The following is a 16526-nucleotide window of genomic DNA, read 5'->3' as shown; positions in this document are numbered from 1 at the left end:
GATGAATAGTGATTCCAATCCCACCCACCCTCCCTCTGAAAGCAGTGGGGCTCGCTGCACGCCCAGGTTGAGGCGCGCCGTTCGGATAGCCGGCTGGAGAAACGCGCTCAACTTTCTTCCGTGTGAACTTGCCTGCTGCTCCAGCCGCAAAACAGCCAGCCCCCCCCCCCGCTCTACGCGCCCCTCCCAGAAAAGAAAAGCGCGCCGGGGGTGGAGGCTAATCCACGCTGCTGCTCCTCCCTCCTGGCTCCTGGCTCCTGGCTGTGGCTCCTTTGTACGCCCGGCAGAGGCGGAGGGGCGCGCGGGGCAGCTCCAGCTTGGCTCCTATCGCGACGCGACCATGAAACTTCAGGCAGCGGCGCCCCCGCCTTTTTTCCCGCTCCGGCCGTTCCTGCTGCTGCTGCTGCTGCTCCTGCAGGCTGTGGCAGGACGAAGCTCCCTTTACGGCAACCGCTACGCCGGGTAAGTGTGCCGAGCGCAGCCCTCTCCAACCTAGTGCTTCTCCAGGGGCTGCTGCGCTCCAGCTCCCCTCATCTCCGACCATTAGGCTGGGGCTCATGGGAGCAACGTCTGGAGGCGCACCAGAGTGCGGAACTGGCGCCTCTCTTCCTCATCTTGCACTTTGCACGGGCTGATGACAGCCACTGTTGGGGAATTGTGAATGTTATAATTGTGCTCTTGGGTTTAGCTCACTTATTTAATTGCTTCAATCAGGGGTGAGGGAACCGTGACTTTCGAGATGCTGTAGTTGGACTTTCAGGATGGCCAGTGCAATCCGTATGTCTAAAAGCCTCAACCTCCTTGGCCGCGCTGGCCACGCTGGCTGGGGGCTGAACTGAGTTCTGCAATGTACCGAGGAGCCAAAGGTTCCTTGCAGAAAGCCCTTGAGTCTTCAGGAGTATGCACCTGAAAGTATGAATGCTAATAGGCATTCTACTTTGCTGATAAGGCTTGGTTTCCAGACCCTTTTAGCATCACAGTCACCCTCCTTTGCAGACCTTCCAGCTTGTCAATATCCTTCTTGAACTGTGGTGCCCAGAACTGGACACAGGACTCCAAATGGAGTCTGACCAAGGCAGAACAGAGCAAGATTATGACTTCCCTAGACTCCAGTTGATGCAGCCTAAATTGCATCAGCTTTTTTTGCTGCTGCATTATACTGTTGACTGTTGTTAAGCTTGTGGTCTGCTAAGACTCCTAGATCCTTTTCACATTAGATGGATGTTGTGCAGGGCTTTCCCCCCCCCCCAGCTGGAACTTGCCGGAACTCAGTTCCGGCACTTCTCAAGTGGGTGCCATTACCATTACAGTATAAGAGAACAAGGGAGATATCCATGGTGAGTTCTGGCACTTCTTTTTCTAGAAAAAATAGCACTGCATACAATAATTTGAATTTACAAATTGCAATGCATTGTGGCAAACCACAGCTCTCGGAATTGGCAGTGCAAGCTGACCTATTTCAGACAAGTAAGTCCTGTTGAGCTAAACAGAACTTACTCCCAGTTAAGTGTGTACAGTATATAAGACTGAAGCCTAAGACTCGATGCCTCACAGAAAAGTAGCCAGAACAGAATTAAGATTCCTTTTGAAGTGAATTATTTTTCATCTTTTAGCTCAATCCCCACAATTCCCACAAATTTGTGCACAGGGCTGCAGCCTTAACATTTGCTCAGATGGAAGAAGACCCATTGATGTTAATGATGGACAACCTATGCTAATAGAGGTGGTCACTAATTAAACCAAAATGGATTGATCCAGATTGTTGTTATTAATGCCCCTCCACAGCATTGTTCTCTGTGTGACTCACAAACATAACATGACAGACTACAATTAAATTTTGTTTTCTTTTTTTTCTTGCACATGTTTTTGTTGCTAGGCGTCTTGAAACCTTGGTGAGAATGCAAGGTATACATTCTGAAAACAAATAAAATAAAACATTTTAAGGCCCATAACCAAGTAATCAAATAGGTGTGAAATGGCACAAGAACTAGGCTGGCATGATACTGGCAAGAGGAAGATGCAGGTGAAAATACAGTATGTTCCACCCCCTACCCACCTGCCATAGCTGCCAAGTTTTCCCTTTTCTCACGAGGAAGCCTATTCAGCATAAGGGAATTTCCCTTAGAAAAGGGAGAACTTGGCAGCTATGCCACCTGCCGAAGATGGAATGGCAGATAATTCTTAGAGCAGGACAGAGCAGAACTTCAAGTCCACTGACAGGCCAGAGCAACAAAGTTCTCTCCATTCCAGTCGTGGTGATTGTCGTTTCACTAATGAAGCCCAGAACAGCTGCTTTGCAAATTCAACTTCCACTTTCAGATTTTTCTGATGCCTTTTATCAGCACTAGCTCCAGCTTAGCAGGGATGGGGACCCTGTGGCCTTTTAGGTATTGTTGGATTCCGCTATCTCTAATGATTAGGGATGGAAGGAGTTTTAGTCTAACCACATCTGGTGAGCCAAAGGTTCCCCACCTCTGCTATAGTGGAAGCTATACAACTAGCTTTAGTACAAATAGAAAATCCTTTCCTCAGTAGCTGTAGTCTTAGCACTTCCATAGCTGGGAACTAGGGCAGATACCATGGCTCATGTAAATTATGTAGAGGAAAGACTAGGAGATGGAAAAGAGATTTCGTCGGAGGCCCTGGAAAGCTGCTACCAGTCAGGGTGCATAATACAGAGATAATCAGACACATTATAGAACACCTTCCCATGTCCCCAGCCAAAGCACAGCCAACTGAACTACAAATATGCTTCCTTAAGTGGTTCAATGTTATATTTTTGTGTTTAAGTGCCTTTAAAAAAATACACAGTTGGCTTTAACAATTATGCATCCTGTATCACATAGTTTGCAACCTGCTTTTTGCAAAATAGACAAGATAGAAAAATAATGATCCTGGAATACAAAGGATATATTGGAAAGATGCTTTAAACAAAGTTGAACATTGACTTTCATTATTGCAGTAGGCTCTTCTGTTAAATGCCAAGAATCTAACTACCGTATTTTTCCATCTGTAAGACGCCTCCATGTATTAGACACCCCCTATTTTGGGGGACTCAGATTTAAGAAAATGGGGGAAGATGTCTTCATCTTCGTTCTTTGGCAATCACTCGTGGCCAAGTAAGGTTGTCTTCCATAAACACAGTTTTAACAATGAGTCCATAAGTGACTGTGGAGGCCAATTCTGGATCCACACGTCCTTCCACAGTGGGGACATTGGTTTCTGGACAGGAGTTGATCACAGTGGGGAGGTGCCGTATATAAGACGCCCCCATATTTTTGACATTATTTTTTAGGAAAACTAGTCTTATACACGGAAAAATACGGTACTCCTTCCCCACTTTAATTCTGTTTAGTGTGGACAACCAAATAGTGCATGTGATGTACAACATTCTCAAAATAACTGGCTGTGGCTTCAGAAATTGCTTACCTTCTAGAGCAATGCTAGTAAAACGATACCTTTATCAGTGCACAATCTGTGTAGGATTCATTCAAAGTGGTGCTTTTTTAGGTGGTTCAAGATAAGCAGAAGGAATTCAGAATGGCCTTGCCCTTTTCATTTTTATTAAAGTACTAAGGCCAGGCATGCAAATTCCACAGTTAAAACACAACCATTCACTGAAGTTTAAAAAACATTCCATATGCTTTAGGAAAAGAAAGTACATGGAATGTGTAATATGATATAAAGGATTTCACCCCTAGGTCACTAGCAGTGACAGAGCACTTAACACATGACAGCTGCTTTCTGCTCTGAGTCCAATGCGTACTTGCAGGTATCTTCCTGGTGAAAAACAACCCCCCACAATTTTGACCCTTTCTGATGATGTCAAGAGCGACTAAAAACTTAATGAATGCTGCAAGAAGATTGCTTAGACTTGTCATTAGTAGCACAAGAACAAAGTTCGCTGGAGGAACGATAGGCAAGCTAGAACTTCAGCTATTGAGGGGATTAAAAAAATTGTAGAGAGCAGTTGTTGCCAGTACAATGAAATTAGTACTCTTTGTGAACAATAAAAGCATGTCCACATTATTTAAGTTGTCTTTAGGCTTCTATGAAGCCTTCAGGTTTAAAGTTTCCCACCACATCAAATCCCTTTTGTAACTACCATAGTTATTTCTCTCTCTCTCTCTGTTTTTCTCAGTCATACTGTAAAACTGCTCCAGGGCTCTTGAACAATGAATCCATGTTGCTGTTACTCTTCTGTTGTGGTAAATGCAAACCTCTGACCTCAGGGAAGTATAAAATTTTGGAGTTGGAAGGGGCCTTGGAGGTAATTTAATCCCACCCCACCCCCTGCTCAGTGCAGGATTGTTGCCACTGCAGCATCCCTGACAGATGGCCATGCAATTTCTTACTTCATCTGTGCTATACATTTAAAGCAGTATCATGCTACCTTAAACAGACATGGCTTCCCCCAAGTAATTCTGGGAACTGCAGGGTGCTGAGAGTTGTTAGGAGACCCTTATTCCCCTCACAGAGCTACAATTCCCAGAGTTCCCTGGGAAGAGGGATAAATTGTTAAACTACTCTGGAAATTGCCGAGGCGGAACCACCAAAAGTACTTAACAATAAAATGAATACACAGTCTTAACTTAACTTCAATGGGGTTGCACTGGAGTAAGTTGGTTATGTAGCTTATAAATTACAATGTGCAACTTATTGTATTAAGCAAAGTAAAAAATTGACAGGAGCTTCTTTTTATAAAGTTTGTGAATACTGTAATGCAGGATAAAAATAGATTCTTGCCAAACATCCATACTGTTTAGGAATTATTCATAAAAGTGTTCTCAAGCAGGCACTAAAGAGAAATCCATTTATCATTTATCTTTTAATTTTAAGTGATAGTTTTTACTTTAAACATTAAAGGTTTCGGATACTAGTTAAAACTGGGCAGGCAGTATGCCCTTGTAAAAGCTTTGTGATTCGTGGAAGAGTCACCATTTTCCAGAGGAAGATTTGTTTGGCAGTAAATTCTTGATCAATCAAAATAAGTGTGTAGGATCTCAACAAGAGTCATATGATTGCCTTACAACACATTCCTTATACAGTTAACTCAGAAAAGTTCCACTAAATTCAGTGAGGCTTACTCTTAAGTAAGTGTACATAGGATTTCAGCCTTGGACTATGTACAGAATTTGGGGGTAACACAACAACTTCCATTCTGTTTATATTAGAAGAATAAATTGAATTCTGAAGATGACTGTAAAGAAGATGATTTTTTTCAAAACAAAAATTTGATGCATTTATTTATAAAACAATGTATGCACTACTGTTCCCATCCAAAACGGAACTGATGGCCAACCAAGTATAAACAAGTGCAAAAATAACCCAAAACAGCCAAGTCTAAAAGCGGAATCAAAAAACAAAAAGAGCAGAGAGAGCCAGAACTCACAATATATAAATTTAATCAGTAGTGGGCAGCAGAGCTCACCTCACCTCCTGACAGCCGCATTGCTGCTGCTTACTGGGAGGGAAAGGTAGTGGTGAGATCAGTGTGGTGGAAACACACAGGCAGAACCAGTCCAGTCGTCCTGATAGCATATTTGCACCACACTGACCTCCCCATCCCCACGGCCCTTCCTCGCTGTTTGTTTGTGCAGAGTGGTTGTATCCCATTCTTCAGCCAAAAAGCCACCTGAGAAGGCTTACATATACTCAGTTAAAACAGTTTCTTTTTGCAGTATTACCGTTGGAAAGATAAGGCACAAAAGAAAAAAGGAGGGAGGCCGGAGGAAAAAAGCAAAGCACAAGTCAAATAGTAATTCTTATAAAACCACCTGGAACAGAGACCATTCAAGAGCAACAGGTGCCTGATGGAGTTGGACTTTCGTCATTGTTGATGGAATGAGCACTGTTTCCTATCTTCCCTTTGAAGCAACCTGTTGGAATGGCTGCTACCAGGTGTTTAAAAAGCAAATGTCTTCAATTGCTGGCAGAACAAAAATGAAAATACCTTCTTTGGGAGTTTGTTCCACAAAAGGTGTTTGTGTTTTATTCTTAGATGCTTTGGAATGTAGGGAGGGGGGAAGCAAGATTTAAAAAATTAGATAACGTGCAGTGCAATCCTAGGTGTATACTCAGAAAGAAGCTCAACTGGGGCTTAAATCTGTTGAGGATTTCAGCTTAAATAAAGTAGGAAAGTGTGACTGTCATCATTGAGCCATTTAGTACAAGGAGATATGGAATACTGTTGCATGTATTCTGGAAAATAGTGTGTGTTTTTAGAAAGGAAAAGATGCTCCTATAGCATTTTATTAGACTTTGCTAATATGCAATTCTCTATGCGCTAGCAAACATAGAACCTTTACAAAATGTAAGTTCTTATTATCTCATTCATCCAAGCAGATACAGTGCTCGGCTTGTCCTTACCGACTTCGTTGCTTATACTTGGAAAAAAGTTGATTGTAGAGTGTTCCTTTTCTCTCTCTTTCTCTCTCTTTCTCTCTCTCTCTCTCTCTCTTTCTCTGGCCCCAACATCTGTAATCCTACTTTTGCAATCCATCATGATGTCAGAGCAGATCCTTCCTGAAATCCATACCTCAAAGGAACCAATCGCCATGTAGGTTGAAAAACAGGTTTTCATTTTAACCCTAAACTGTAAGAGTTTTACCATGGAAGTCAGTACTTTAAAATGAGTGTCAGATATGTTGTAAAAAAAGAAAGAAAGAGGTATTCCTAGCAATGTTAATAACTAAACACCCCCTTAGTTTTAAAAAGAGTAGCTAAGCAGCATTATAAAAGGTAAGGGAAGCAGACCCCTGACCCAAATTTATGGGGGGATAATTCCCCCCATGCCACTGCTCTTAATCAGATGAGTGATCCCTAGAACTACTTAAAAGTAAAAAATACATTGGGAAATATGTTATCCCTGGCTCCCAGAGTGAATCCTTTCAGAGTAGCACCCTAAGCATTTAACACAGTGTCTGGGGTGGTGGGGGTGGTTATAAATCTAAAATACACCACATGGTTAAACTGTGGAACTTAGTACCATACCCTCCAACTTTTATCCAATGAAAATAGGGACGTTCCATTCCATGATGATAATTTTACCCCCCACATCTTATTGGGCACTCTGGGCAGCTTCCAACATATATAAAAACATAATAAAACTTTAAACATTTACAAAAACTTCCCTATACAGGATTGCCTTCAGACAGCTTGGGGGTTGGATAACCAACCCTATATCCTCCAACATTTCTCCAATAAAAACAGGGACATGCTAAGGAAAAGCGGGAGATTCCAGGATCAAATCGGAAACCAAGACAGCTTCTGTAAATCAGGGATGTCCCTGGAAAATAGGGGCACTTGGAGGGTCTGCAGTACTACAAATGTTGTGGCAGCCCCCAAAATGTAGAACTTTCAGAGTAGATTAGACAAACTCATGAATGATAAGACCATGTGTACTACCTCAATATTGGAGGTGGCTCTGAATCCTGGTTGGTGGGGAACACAACTGGGAAGACTTGTGTTCTTGCACTCATGCCCTGCTTGGGGACTTCCCATAGGCACCTGGTTGGCCACTATGAGAACAGGATGCTGGACTAGGTGGGCCTTTGAGTCTGATCCAGCAGGGTTCTTCTTACGTTCTTAACCTGGTTATTTGTTAGAAAGCCCTACTATGTTCACTGAAACTTGGGAGTCTCTCACTAGCCCCCTTCAAACCTTATACTGTACATGTGAAGCGGGGTTCCCTGTGATGAGGGAGCTGTGATTCTGGTTCTGCGTTCAAGAGCACAAGGCTTCTTTCTCATGGCTCCACACTCACCTAGGCATCGATTTCTGCAGAGGAAAAGCCTATGCTTTTAGATCTCTAGGCACTGCAGTGGAACTCTTAATTGCACAGGGTTCTGGTTCTTCGCCGAAGAATTGATGCTTTTGAATTATGGTGCTGGAGGAGACTCTTGAGAGTCCCATGGACTGCAAGACGATCAAACCTATCCATTCTGAAGGAAATCAGCCCTGAGTGCTCTCACTGGAAGGACAGATCCTGAAGCTGTTGCTCCAATACTTTGGCCACCTCATGAGAAGAGAAGAATCCTTGGAAAAGACCCTGATGTTGGGAAAGATTGAGGGCACTAGGAGAAGGGGAAGACAGAGGACGAGATGGTTGGACAGTGTTCTCGAAGCTACGAACATGAGTTTGACCAAACTGCGGGAGGCAGTGCAAGACAGGAGTGCCTGGCGTGCTCTGGTCCATGGGGTCACAAAGAGTTGGACATGACTAAATGACTAAACAACAACTGGCCTCCAGGAAAGCCTACACACATGGTGACCTCTAAGCACATAGGCAAACATCTGCACCTAATGTGTAGGTGTCAAAGATGGGGCAAGCTACATTTCCTCAGTTTGCTGCCTAATTAATACCTTGCTGTCTACCACTGTGGAACTTAGTTCCTAGTAAAAATGCAGAGGGACAGCCTATTTTAAATTGATCACTCACTGAAAATATCTAATGGCATATGCGTTTGAATGAGGAAACGCTTGTTTTTAGATACAGACATAGCCTAGCAGTGGTGCATCTATCCAGTTTTTCACCCTTGTCTTATAAAAGTTAGCAGAAAGTATGCTGATCTTTATGGCATATTACAAAGTAATCCTTTATTATTATTATTATTTTCTGCCCAAAGGGGTGCATGAACATGAGAGAGGCAGATTTCTTTTCCATTTTAACAACTGTAGGACTAGCAGAAGCACAGCTGAAATATCAGGTATTAGAATGGAATGAGGACTGCACAATGCCTTGGAGAAAAAGAAAAGAGATAGCGTAAAATTAACTATTCCAAAAAGATTTTATTGTGTGCAGTAAAGGACTGAAAAGCTGGCAGCTTTTGCTGCATAACCCAATTGCATGTGCAGTACTTACCTTTCAACTGGCAGTTAGGTACCAGATGTTTCCCGACAACAAAGGAATATCAGAGACAAGCCATACTGGAGTAATCAGCGTGTTAATTTTAAGCAGAGATCACTTGGTTTTTTTTCTTGTTTAAAAAGAGAAAAACTCTTACAATGTTACATTAAACAGACCAACTGTCATCAACATCACTCATGAATTATTTCCCTGTAGCTCAAGAATCTGACGCCGTCCAGATGTGTTGAACTCTAACTCCCATGAACCACAGCCTGCATGGCCAATGGTCAGGGATGATGGGAGTTACAGTCCAGTAGCAGCTGGAGTGTCTCAGGTTCCCCAAACCTACAGGAGCTTTTACTGCATTCACAGGCAGTTGAAAAGGCCTTCGCAGGCGCCCATCCTCCTAGCTATCTTTTTTGTAAATCTTTTTTTTTAACAATCAAGCAGTGTATAAATGTTATTTATTAAGCAAACAAACAAACAAATTGTTGTTGTTTTTTAATCAAAGTACTTAGGACATGAACAGAATAATCTGATGTTTACAAACAAAATATTTTCCAGCCCAAGCCTATAAACTCTTCTGCTAGCTGAGTAAACTAGCTGGAATAAGCCATAAGGCATACATTTCTCAAAACTAAATTAATAATCCGCGGGAAGCAATAACATTACCATTATGCCATTATTCGGGGTCTGTTGCCTGAACCAATGATATAAATTATTATAGAGAAAATCCAGCCACAAGTTAAGCAGTCTCAAATCCCATTGAAACCAATGGGATCAGTTATTAATTTTGGAAAAGTCTATTTCTAGTAGAACTTGTATAAATAACAGTTGCATCAGAAGCTGCACTTTCAATAACTGACAAGAAGGAACGGTGTTAAGGAGTACAGTATTCAGCTAAACAGCAACTCGGCTGCTGCCTTGAATTTGCAGGATCGAAATTGTACATACATACAGTATATAATGTAAATTTCACATTAGTAAACATATCTTATAAGAGTTAAAAATGCAAATAATTAAAAAGTCTTTTGAAAATCTCATTGGATGAATGAATTATGTAAATAATTTAAAATATACTAGATCCAATAGAACATTTGGCAAAATGAATACAGTATTTACGTACTCACATCTTTTCCCCACGTTGAAATAAGGTTTCCTGTGGAAGTTATGCCAGTGGTACAATCCCTGATTCCTAAATTCCAATTCTAGAAATATTCAATATTAAAAAAATATTGAAATCAGGAAACCAGGTCAACCATTTAGTTTTGGTCACTTGATATTCAAGCCTTAATCCTAAAGTCATTAATAAGCCTTCATAAGTTTGAGCCTAATTAAAATTACATATTGTTATTAAGTACATATCATCTCCATGGTGAAAAGAGAAAGGACTGTAATAAGGTTAAAAAGTCTAGCTATCTGAAGAATACCAAGTTTAACCTCTCGACTTAGCAACTGTTCTGTACATGTCTTATTGCCTCCACACTTCTGACAGGCTAATGCACTATCAATTAGCTTGCAGTAAAACATGATGTGTATATTAGAATTTGTGTGAAGCAGCAGGAAACTGTCATGTTCAGTTTTTTCTCTGCTTCAGATTAAACACTTAAGTGCTTTTATCTTGGTAGTTCACAACAAGACATGATGCGCAATGCAGCTAAAGGGAAAACAGGATGTGTTCTCTGCTCGTTAGCAGAAAAACAGATTTATACATTTCAAATTGAAGGGGAGGGGATATTACAGCCGAACATAAAACTTTGCTTTTCTCAAGAGGTTGACTGTTTGGTGCCAGCTTATTCTCAGATACATCAGCTGCATTTTAAATATAACTTGTACCTTTTTCAGTGAAGCCACTCTGCAGTTGTTCTGTCATCCCAACCAAACAATGTACACTGTACCAATTAGAAAACTCGAGTTATGTTTGTTCATGTATATTTATCAGTTCATTATTCCCAACACCAAGTCATGACTCATAGGAGGAAAACAGCCCTCAGGGTACACCTGCATGAGAAAATTTTACAGTATATGTACTAATCTGGAAGTATGAGAAGTCGTCACCTTGTGAAGCAAGAATCAATAAGCCACTGCTTGCTCTCAGTAGGTGGGTTCTTAATGAGGTTGACTTGAGTCAAACTGCTTGGGAAATTTTCAGGTGGGAAAACTGCAGTCCATACATTTTGCTCCATACAGATACACCTGAGACCAATCATGGCTGTATATGTTAACGTTCCAGTAATACGAGTAAGAGCATGCACATAACTGCATAAAAGACCCTTAGGTGGGCATAGCTGGGTTTGAATTAATTTGGAAGCAAGTGTGGATAAAATTCTTCAAGCGGATATAGCCTCAAGCTCATAGGCAGTTTATGTGCCTTGTTAACTTTATCTGGCATCAGTGAGAGTCTGGGAATCTGAAGCTCAGGCAATGCCTAAGAAAGTATAAGGCACATTTTGCAAATGTTGCCTGTCTGCGCTAATAACCACATTCATTTATTGATATGGAAAGGTATTATTATTTTTCCCTCCTCCTCTCAATTTAAACATATTTTTCCAAATACCTGAGATTATATCTAGCACTATAGTTCCCCTGTAGGGTCCTCAGTTTGGGGGGGGGGGGATACATATTTGTAAGCTAGCCAGAGGCACTTATATGTAATACTCCGTAATGAGGTTATGTGTGGGTGGTTGAAGTATAAGTATCATAGGGATTGGGCCTGGGGCTGTATGTCTGACTGCTGAATTAAGTAAATTACTGCTGGTGGTGCAAACAGTGAATCACTTTCCTTTTCAGAGTCAGTAATTTAATCTTCTCATCACCCTCTAAAGTGATTTATTAACTATAAAGCTATAATCTGCATACTCTTTAAAGCACACCCATATGCTTGCTTATAAGCAGCGCTGTCAGTATGTGGAAGAGGATAATTTTTCATTAAAACCTCAAATCTGACCACACTTAACTGAGACCTTCTTCCTCTTTTCTCCTCCAACCTCTATCAACTATGGGCTCATCCACACTCATGCTTGCCCCGTACCTAGAAAACATGGTTCCAAGAGGTTTTCCATTTGCCACATCACATTCCCTGGCAAAACCTGCTGTTTACCACTGAATTAGGAAAAATGGTTGACTTTTGTTCCTCTACACCAGATGCTGGCATCCTCCAGATGCTTTAGACTGCAACTTAGATCATGCCCAACCAGCATAGCCAATGGTCAAGCGTAATGGGTTTTTTAGTCCCAAGCATTTGAAGGGCACTATTTTGGCCGCCCCTGCTCATCATCAACCTCCCTCCTGTTGTGGCCAACTCAGGTTTGTTTTTTTTGTCTTTTAATGGATATGGGCTGTGAACATACTAGCTGCCATTGCCACACACCATTTTTATATCTTCAAAAGCAGCTAGAATTGGAAGAGAACCACACGAGTCCTGTTGGTCCAGAAAGTGCTTACATAAATTATTAGCATACACACAAATTTCACTGATATTGTGGGTGCCAATAAAGTTTGTAACAAAGGAAGGTGCTTTGAAAATACTGAGGACCAGGAAAATTTATGATCAACAGAAGAAAAGCAAAAGAAGCTTTATTTTGACCTATGTACATCTACTACTGTAAATATTTTGGAAAGTTGTTTGTTTGCTCTGCATTTGGGCACCTTTTAAGAAATCACAACCAAATTTTGCATTACGGTTCTTGAGATCAAGGAGCAGGTTTTTGTCTATGTTCGGATATACTTAGACACTATTTTGAATCAAGACTGAACCTTTCAAAACTGTGGTGATTTTAAACTCTGATTTCAAAACAACATTGATTTTTCTGGGGTTTCTTAGAATTCCCAAGCAATGCTGGCGATGAGGCTGCTGGTAATTTATATAGAACAAATAGCAAACTCAAAGAGTCCCTTCTTCAGTTGTTGGCAGTTTAAGTGGACAAAAGTAAACACTAGCCTTCATGTCTGTAAACTAAGGTCTCTGTGTAAACTGCCAACTCTTGAAGAGAAATGTGAAGACCCTGGTATATTTGTTATAAACACCCTGTATTAATTAGTTTGTTTTTTTTAAGTACCATTATCTGATTTGCCCACCCAGAGATCAAGGAGGTCACTTTAATTGACTTGCTTCTTATGTTAACAAGCCACAATATGGCAGTTATAAACTACAGGCCTGAGCTAGCAAAGCATTCAGCATTCCAGAAACATGGGCTAATTCTCGATGCATTGCAACTTCTGCAAGTATTTGTCCCTGTGCAGACTAAAATGGTGTCAATTTATGTTCAATATGCACAGACACAAGATGTGAGGCAGTGGAGAATCTGGCATTGGGAATTAAATAATCTCCAGTCTTTGCACTAGGCTTTCAAAAGGTGCAAATAATTTGTGTTTGATGAGCTCTAGTATTTCAAACATCATACCTTGTAATATAAAATCTTAAAGAGGGATCTTGAATAGCCAAGAAGGGAGGAAATGTACCGTTTTATACTAAGATACTAAGACAGAGTGAGAACTTGCGGCCATATTGATGTTGGACTCCCAATTTCCATCAACTCTAGCCAGTATGTTGTTGTTTAGTCGTTTAGTCGTGTCCGACTCTTCGTGACCCCATGGACCATAGCACGCCAGGCACTCCTGTCTTGCACTGCCTCCCGCAATTTGGTCAAAATCATGTTCGTAGCTTCGAGAACACTGTCCAACCATCTTGTCCTCTGTCATCCCCTTCTCCTAGTGCCCTCAATCTTTCCCAACATCAGGGTCTTTCCCAAGGATTCTTCTCTTCTCATGAGGTGGCCAAAGTATTGGAGCCTCAGCTTCACGATCTGTCCTTCCAGTGAGCACTGAGGGCTGATTTCCTTAAGAATGGATAGGTTTGATCTTCTTGTATAGGGGGTGGCAATGACCAGGGCCAGAATAATCCTGGTCAGGCCACGCAGGAGAGCAAGAAGAACTCCATTTTGTATATTCAATTCTAAATCTCTCTGTTTACAGGCACAGCATGTTTGCACATCTAATGCAAAGATCTAACCACACACAGCACTTCTAAGAAATTCTAGCTACACCACATTTTGTTCCTTTGTTCCATCCTGTCTAACATAAACCACAAGAGCATATCCTGTAGAAGCTACATTCTGAGGGGGTGGGTGTGGGTAAGTTTTGTTATAAAAGCACTCTGTGTATGCCCATGGGTCGGGCAGAATGAGAAACTCATTCTCACTGCCACCATTTATTGCAATAAATGTTTTAATAAATCTGTTTTATAATATGTACAACTGCCTGAGATTTCGTCTGGTCAATTTGGGAAGCCAATCATCCATATTACATTTCTGGTGACCTTACATTTCTGGTGCAAGCGTGACTCGGATGAGGGCATTTCCCTGAACCAGAGGCAGTCCCCTTTTGCCCCACTGGACAGGGCGCAGATTCTTAACGGCGCCTCTGGTCTGGTGCACACCGGCAGACTTTTTCCGGAGGATCAGAGGTGGCCCTTGAGTTTCCGTGCCCTGGACGAAGAGGCAAAAGGACCGAGGTTGGAAGGGAAGAACAGGGAAAGCCGGCTGGGGTAAGTAGAAAGGGAAAAGGTACCTTGAAGGGAACTGGCCCCCTTTAATGAGGGGAAGGGAGATCCTGATCACATCTCCAGCGTGTTGGTAGTACTCAGTTAATCAGAGGTCAACTGGGAAAACCAGGCGCTTTGGGTAAGAGGCAAAGGGAGGAGGAAAATGTGTATGTTAGTAGTCAGTAGGGAGGAGGTCCCCTGACAAATAGATACTTAGGAAACAAGGAAAAACTGGGAGGTAGAGTGTGGTAAAGTGTCCAATACATGGTATGTGTGGCAAAGTTTGCAGTGCATGCTCTGGTTGAATGAGGGGATACTTTACAGGGCCATAAATGGGAGGAGTATGGTCAAGAGGAGGGGAAAATGTGATTTCCCTAGAATTCATGATAGATAAATTCAGAATGCTATAAAAGAAATTTAATTTACAAGTCCTGCCAACAACAAGTTCAGAGAAAAATGGTGGCGCAAACCAGTATCCCCCCCCAGAGAGAAGAAAGGCATTTTGAGAAAGAAGATGAAGAGAAAGGCAGTGGTTAAACAGCAACAAATAATGGCTCAAGGACCAGTGAGGAACCAGAAGGGGTTCAAATGTCACTGGTGAAGGTCAGTTGCTAGGGAAAGGAACCACTGGACCTTAAAGGACGGAGATGTCTCGGTCAATGTAAAAGAGGAAGGAAGAGTGTTCAGAGAAAGATGGGACAAGGGGGTCCCAGCAGAAGAGAGTTCGTTGGCTTGGCAGGCATGGCAAGGAGCCGTGGTCAAGGTGACTTAAGAGTTACCTGCATCTGGACTTTGTTATAAACATAGGCACCCAGTATTCTGTTTTTAAATATCCTTGAAACAGCACCAAAAAGCCAAAAGAAGCATCAGACTGATTTTATGCCTAAAAGGGCTGTACAAACAGACAGCGGAGGATTGGTTCAGAAAAATCATCTCTGCAACCTTTAAAATGCTATTCACCACACGAGAAATGAGGCTACCGCCGCACAGGATACTGACAAAATGCCAGTAACGGTGCTCAGAAAATGTTTTCATATGCTTCAGCTGGCTTCAAAAGAAAAGAAAAGGAAAAAATCATGTACTTAAGTAGTTCACAACGCAAGAGACAATAGATTTTATTTGAACAATTAACATCTTTTCCCCAAGTCCTGTTGGAACTGTGCAGACTTTAGTTTTTGGGGAAACTTACAAGAATGGGGAAAAAGAGACATTTGAGTCCTTCTAAAAGCAAACTACGTTTAAAGGGTTTAACCCTCCTACCTGCAACCCCATTTCATATGTTTTTGTGACAGCAACATGTTGGAAAATTTGTAGAACTGCATATTTTAATGAAATGAATGTTTATCAACTAAAGAATTCAGGATAAGGTAGAAGAAAGTTATACTGAATTGAGATTTTGTGTGTAAAGACATTGTCTGTTTGAATCTAACACTACCATTGGAAGACAGGCTGCGAAAAATCTCGAGCAGTCTCTCAAACCTCCGGCAGAGATGTGTGGCGTAACCCCCCTTATTTGGTTACACAAGCAATTCTGCATGATTTGTATTTGCACAACTTGTTTTCTCCTGCAACCTGCACTTAGAGACTGTGGCTGTGCCTGGCTGGTGTTGCCATTTCGGACATTCTATTGTGTGACATTGTGTGACCAAGACCGTTGCTGTGAAAGTAGGGAGAAAAAGATGTTATGCTTTGGAGGTCCATGTTTCAGCTTACAAAAACACTACTGCTCTAAATGCTTTGACTTTAAAATTTTTATGTCTCACGGAAACAGCCCGTTGCTACAAAGCAGCTGTAAGTTCTTTCTTCTTCTAGAAACCACAAGACTTTGCATAATTTGAAAAACAGGCTTCAGTATCCTAGCAGAACTCAGCCGTCGGCAGCTGGATGGGAGGCAAATACGGATTTAAAGCGCCCCCCTCGACCCTGCACATGCATGAAGTTCTGTGGAAGGAAAGAGAAACCACGGGGAGATCCTGAAAGATGGACCAGACGTGGAATCCTGTTGCAAGCCTTGTGAAATTCTGCAAAGACTGCTGTAAGGAACTGCTGCTACATCCCAGAGATGACTTCTGTGTGCCAGACACACCTCAATGTCCAATACGTGGGACGCACTACCTCGGAGAGTTTGGTGGTGGA

The 16526-nt window shown here is 41.8% G+C and overlaps 1 protein-coding gene across 1 annotated transcript in view; it reads left to right on the top strand.

Annotated features, from left to right (window-relative positions):
- Positions 1–206: 206 nt before the first annotated feature.
- The window catches only part of CPA6 (carboxypeptidase A6), a 54689-nt gene continuing 38369 nt past the window's right edge, over positions 207–16526 (top strand). The window contains exon 1 of the mRNA XM_035125592.3: positions 207–462. Coding sequence (XP_034981483.2) covers positions 341–462 — 122 coding nt within the window. The 5' untranslated portion in view covers positions 207–340. The remainder of the gene's footprint in view (positions 463–16526) is intronic.

The sequence above is a fragment of the Zootoca vivipara genome, chromosome 8 (genome assembly GCF_965207765.1).
Source record: "Zootoca vivipara chromosome 8, rZooViv2.hap1.1, whole genome shotgun sequence".
Taxonomy (NCBI): Eukaryota; Metazoa; Chordata; class Lepidosauria; order Squamata; family Lacertidae; genus Zootoca; species Zootoca vivipara.
This window is presented reverse-complemented; position numbering and strand designations above follow the sequence as displayed.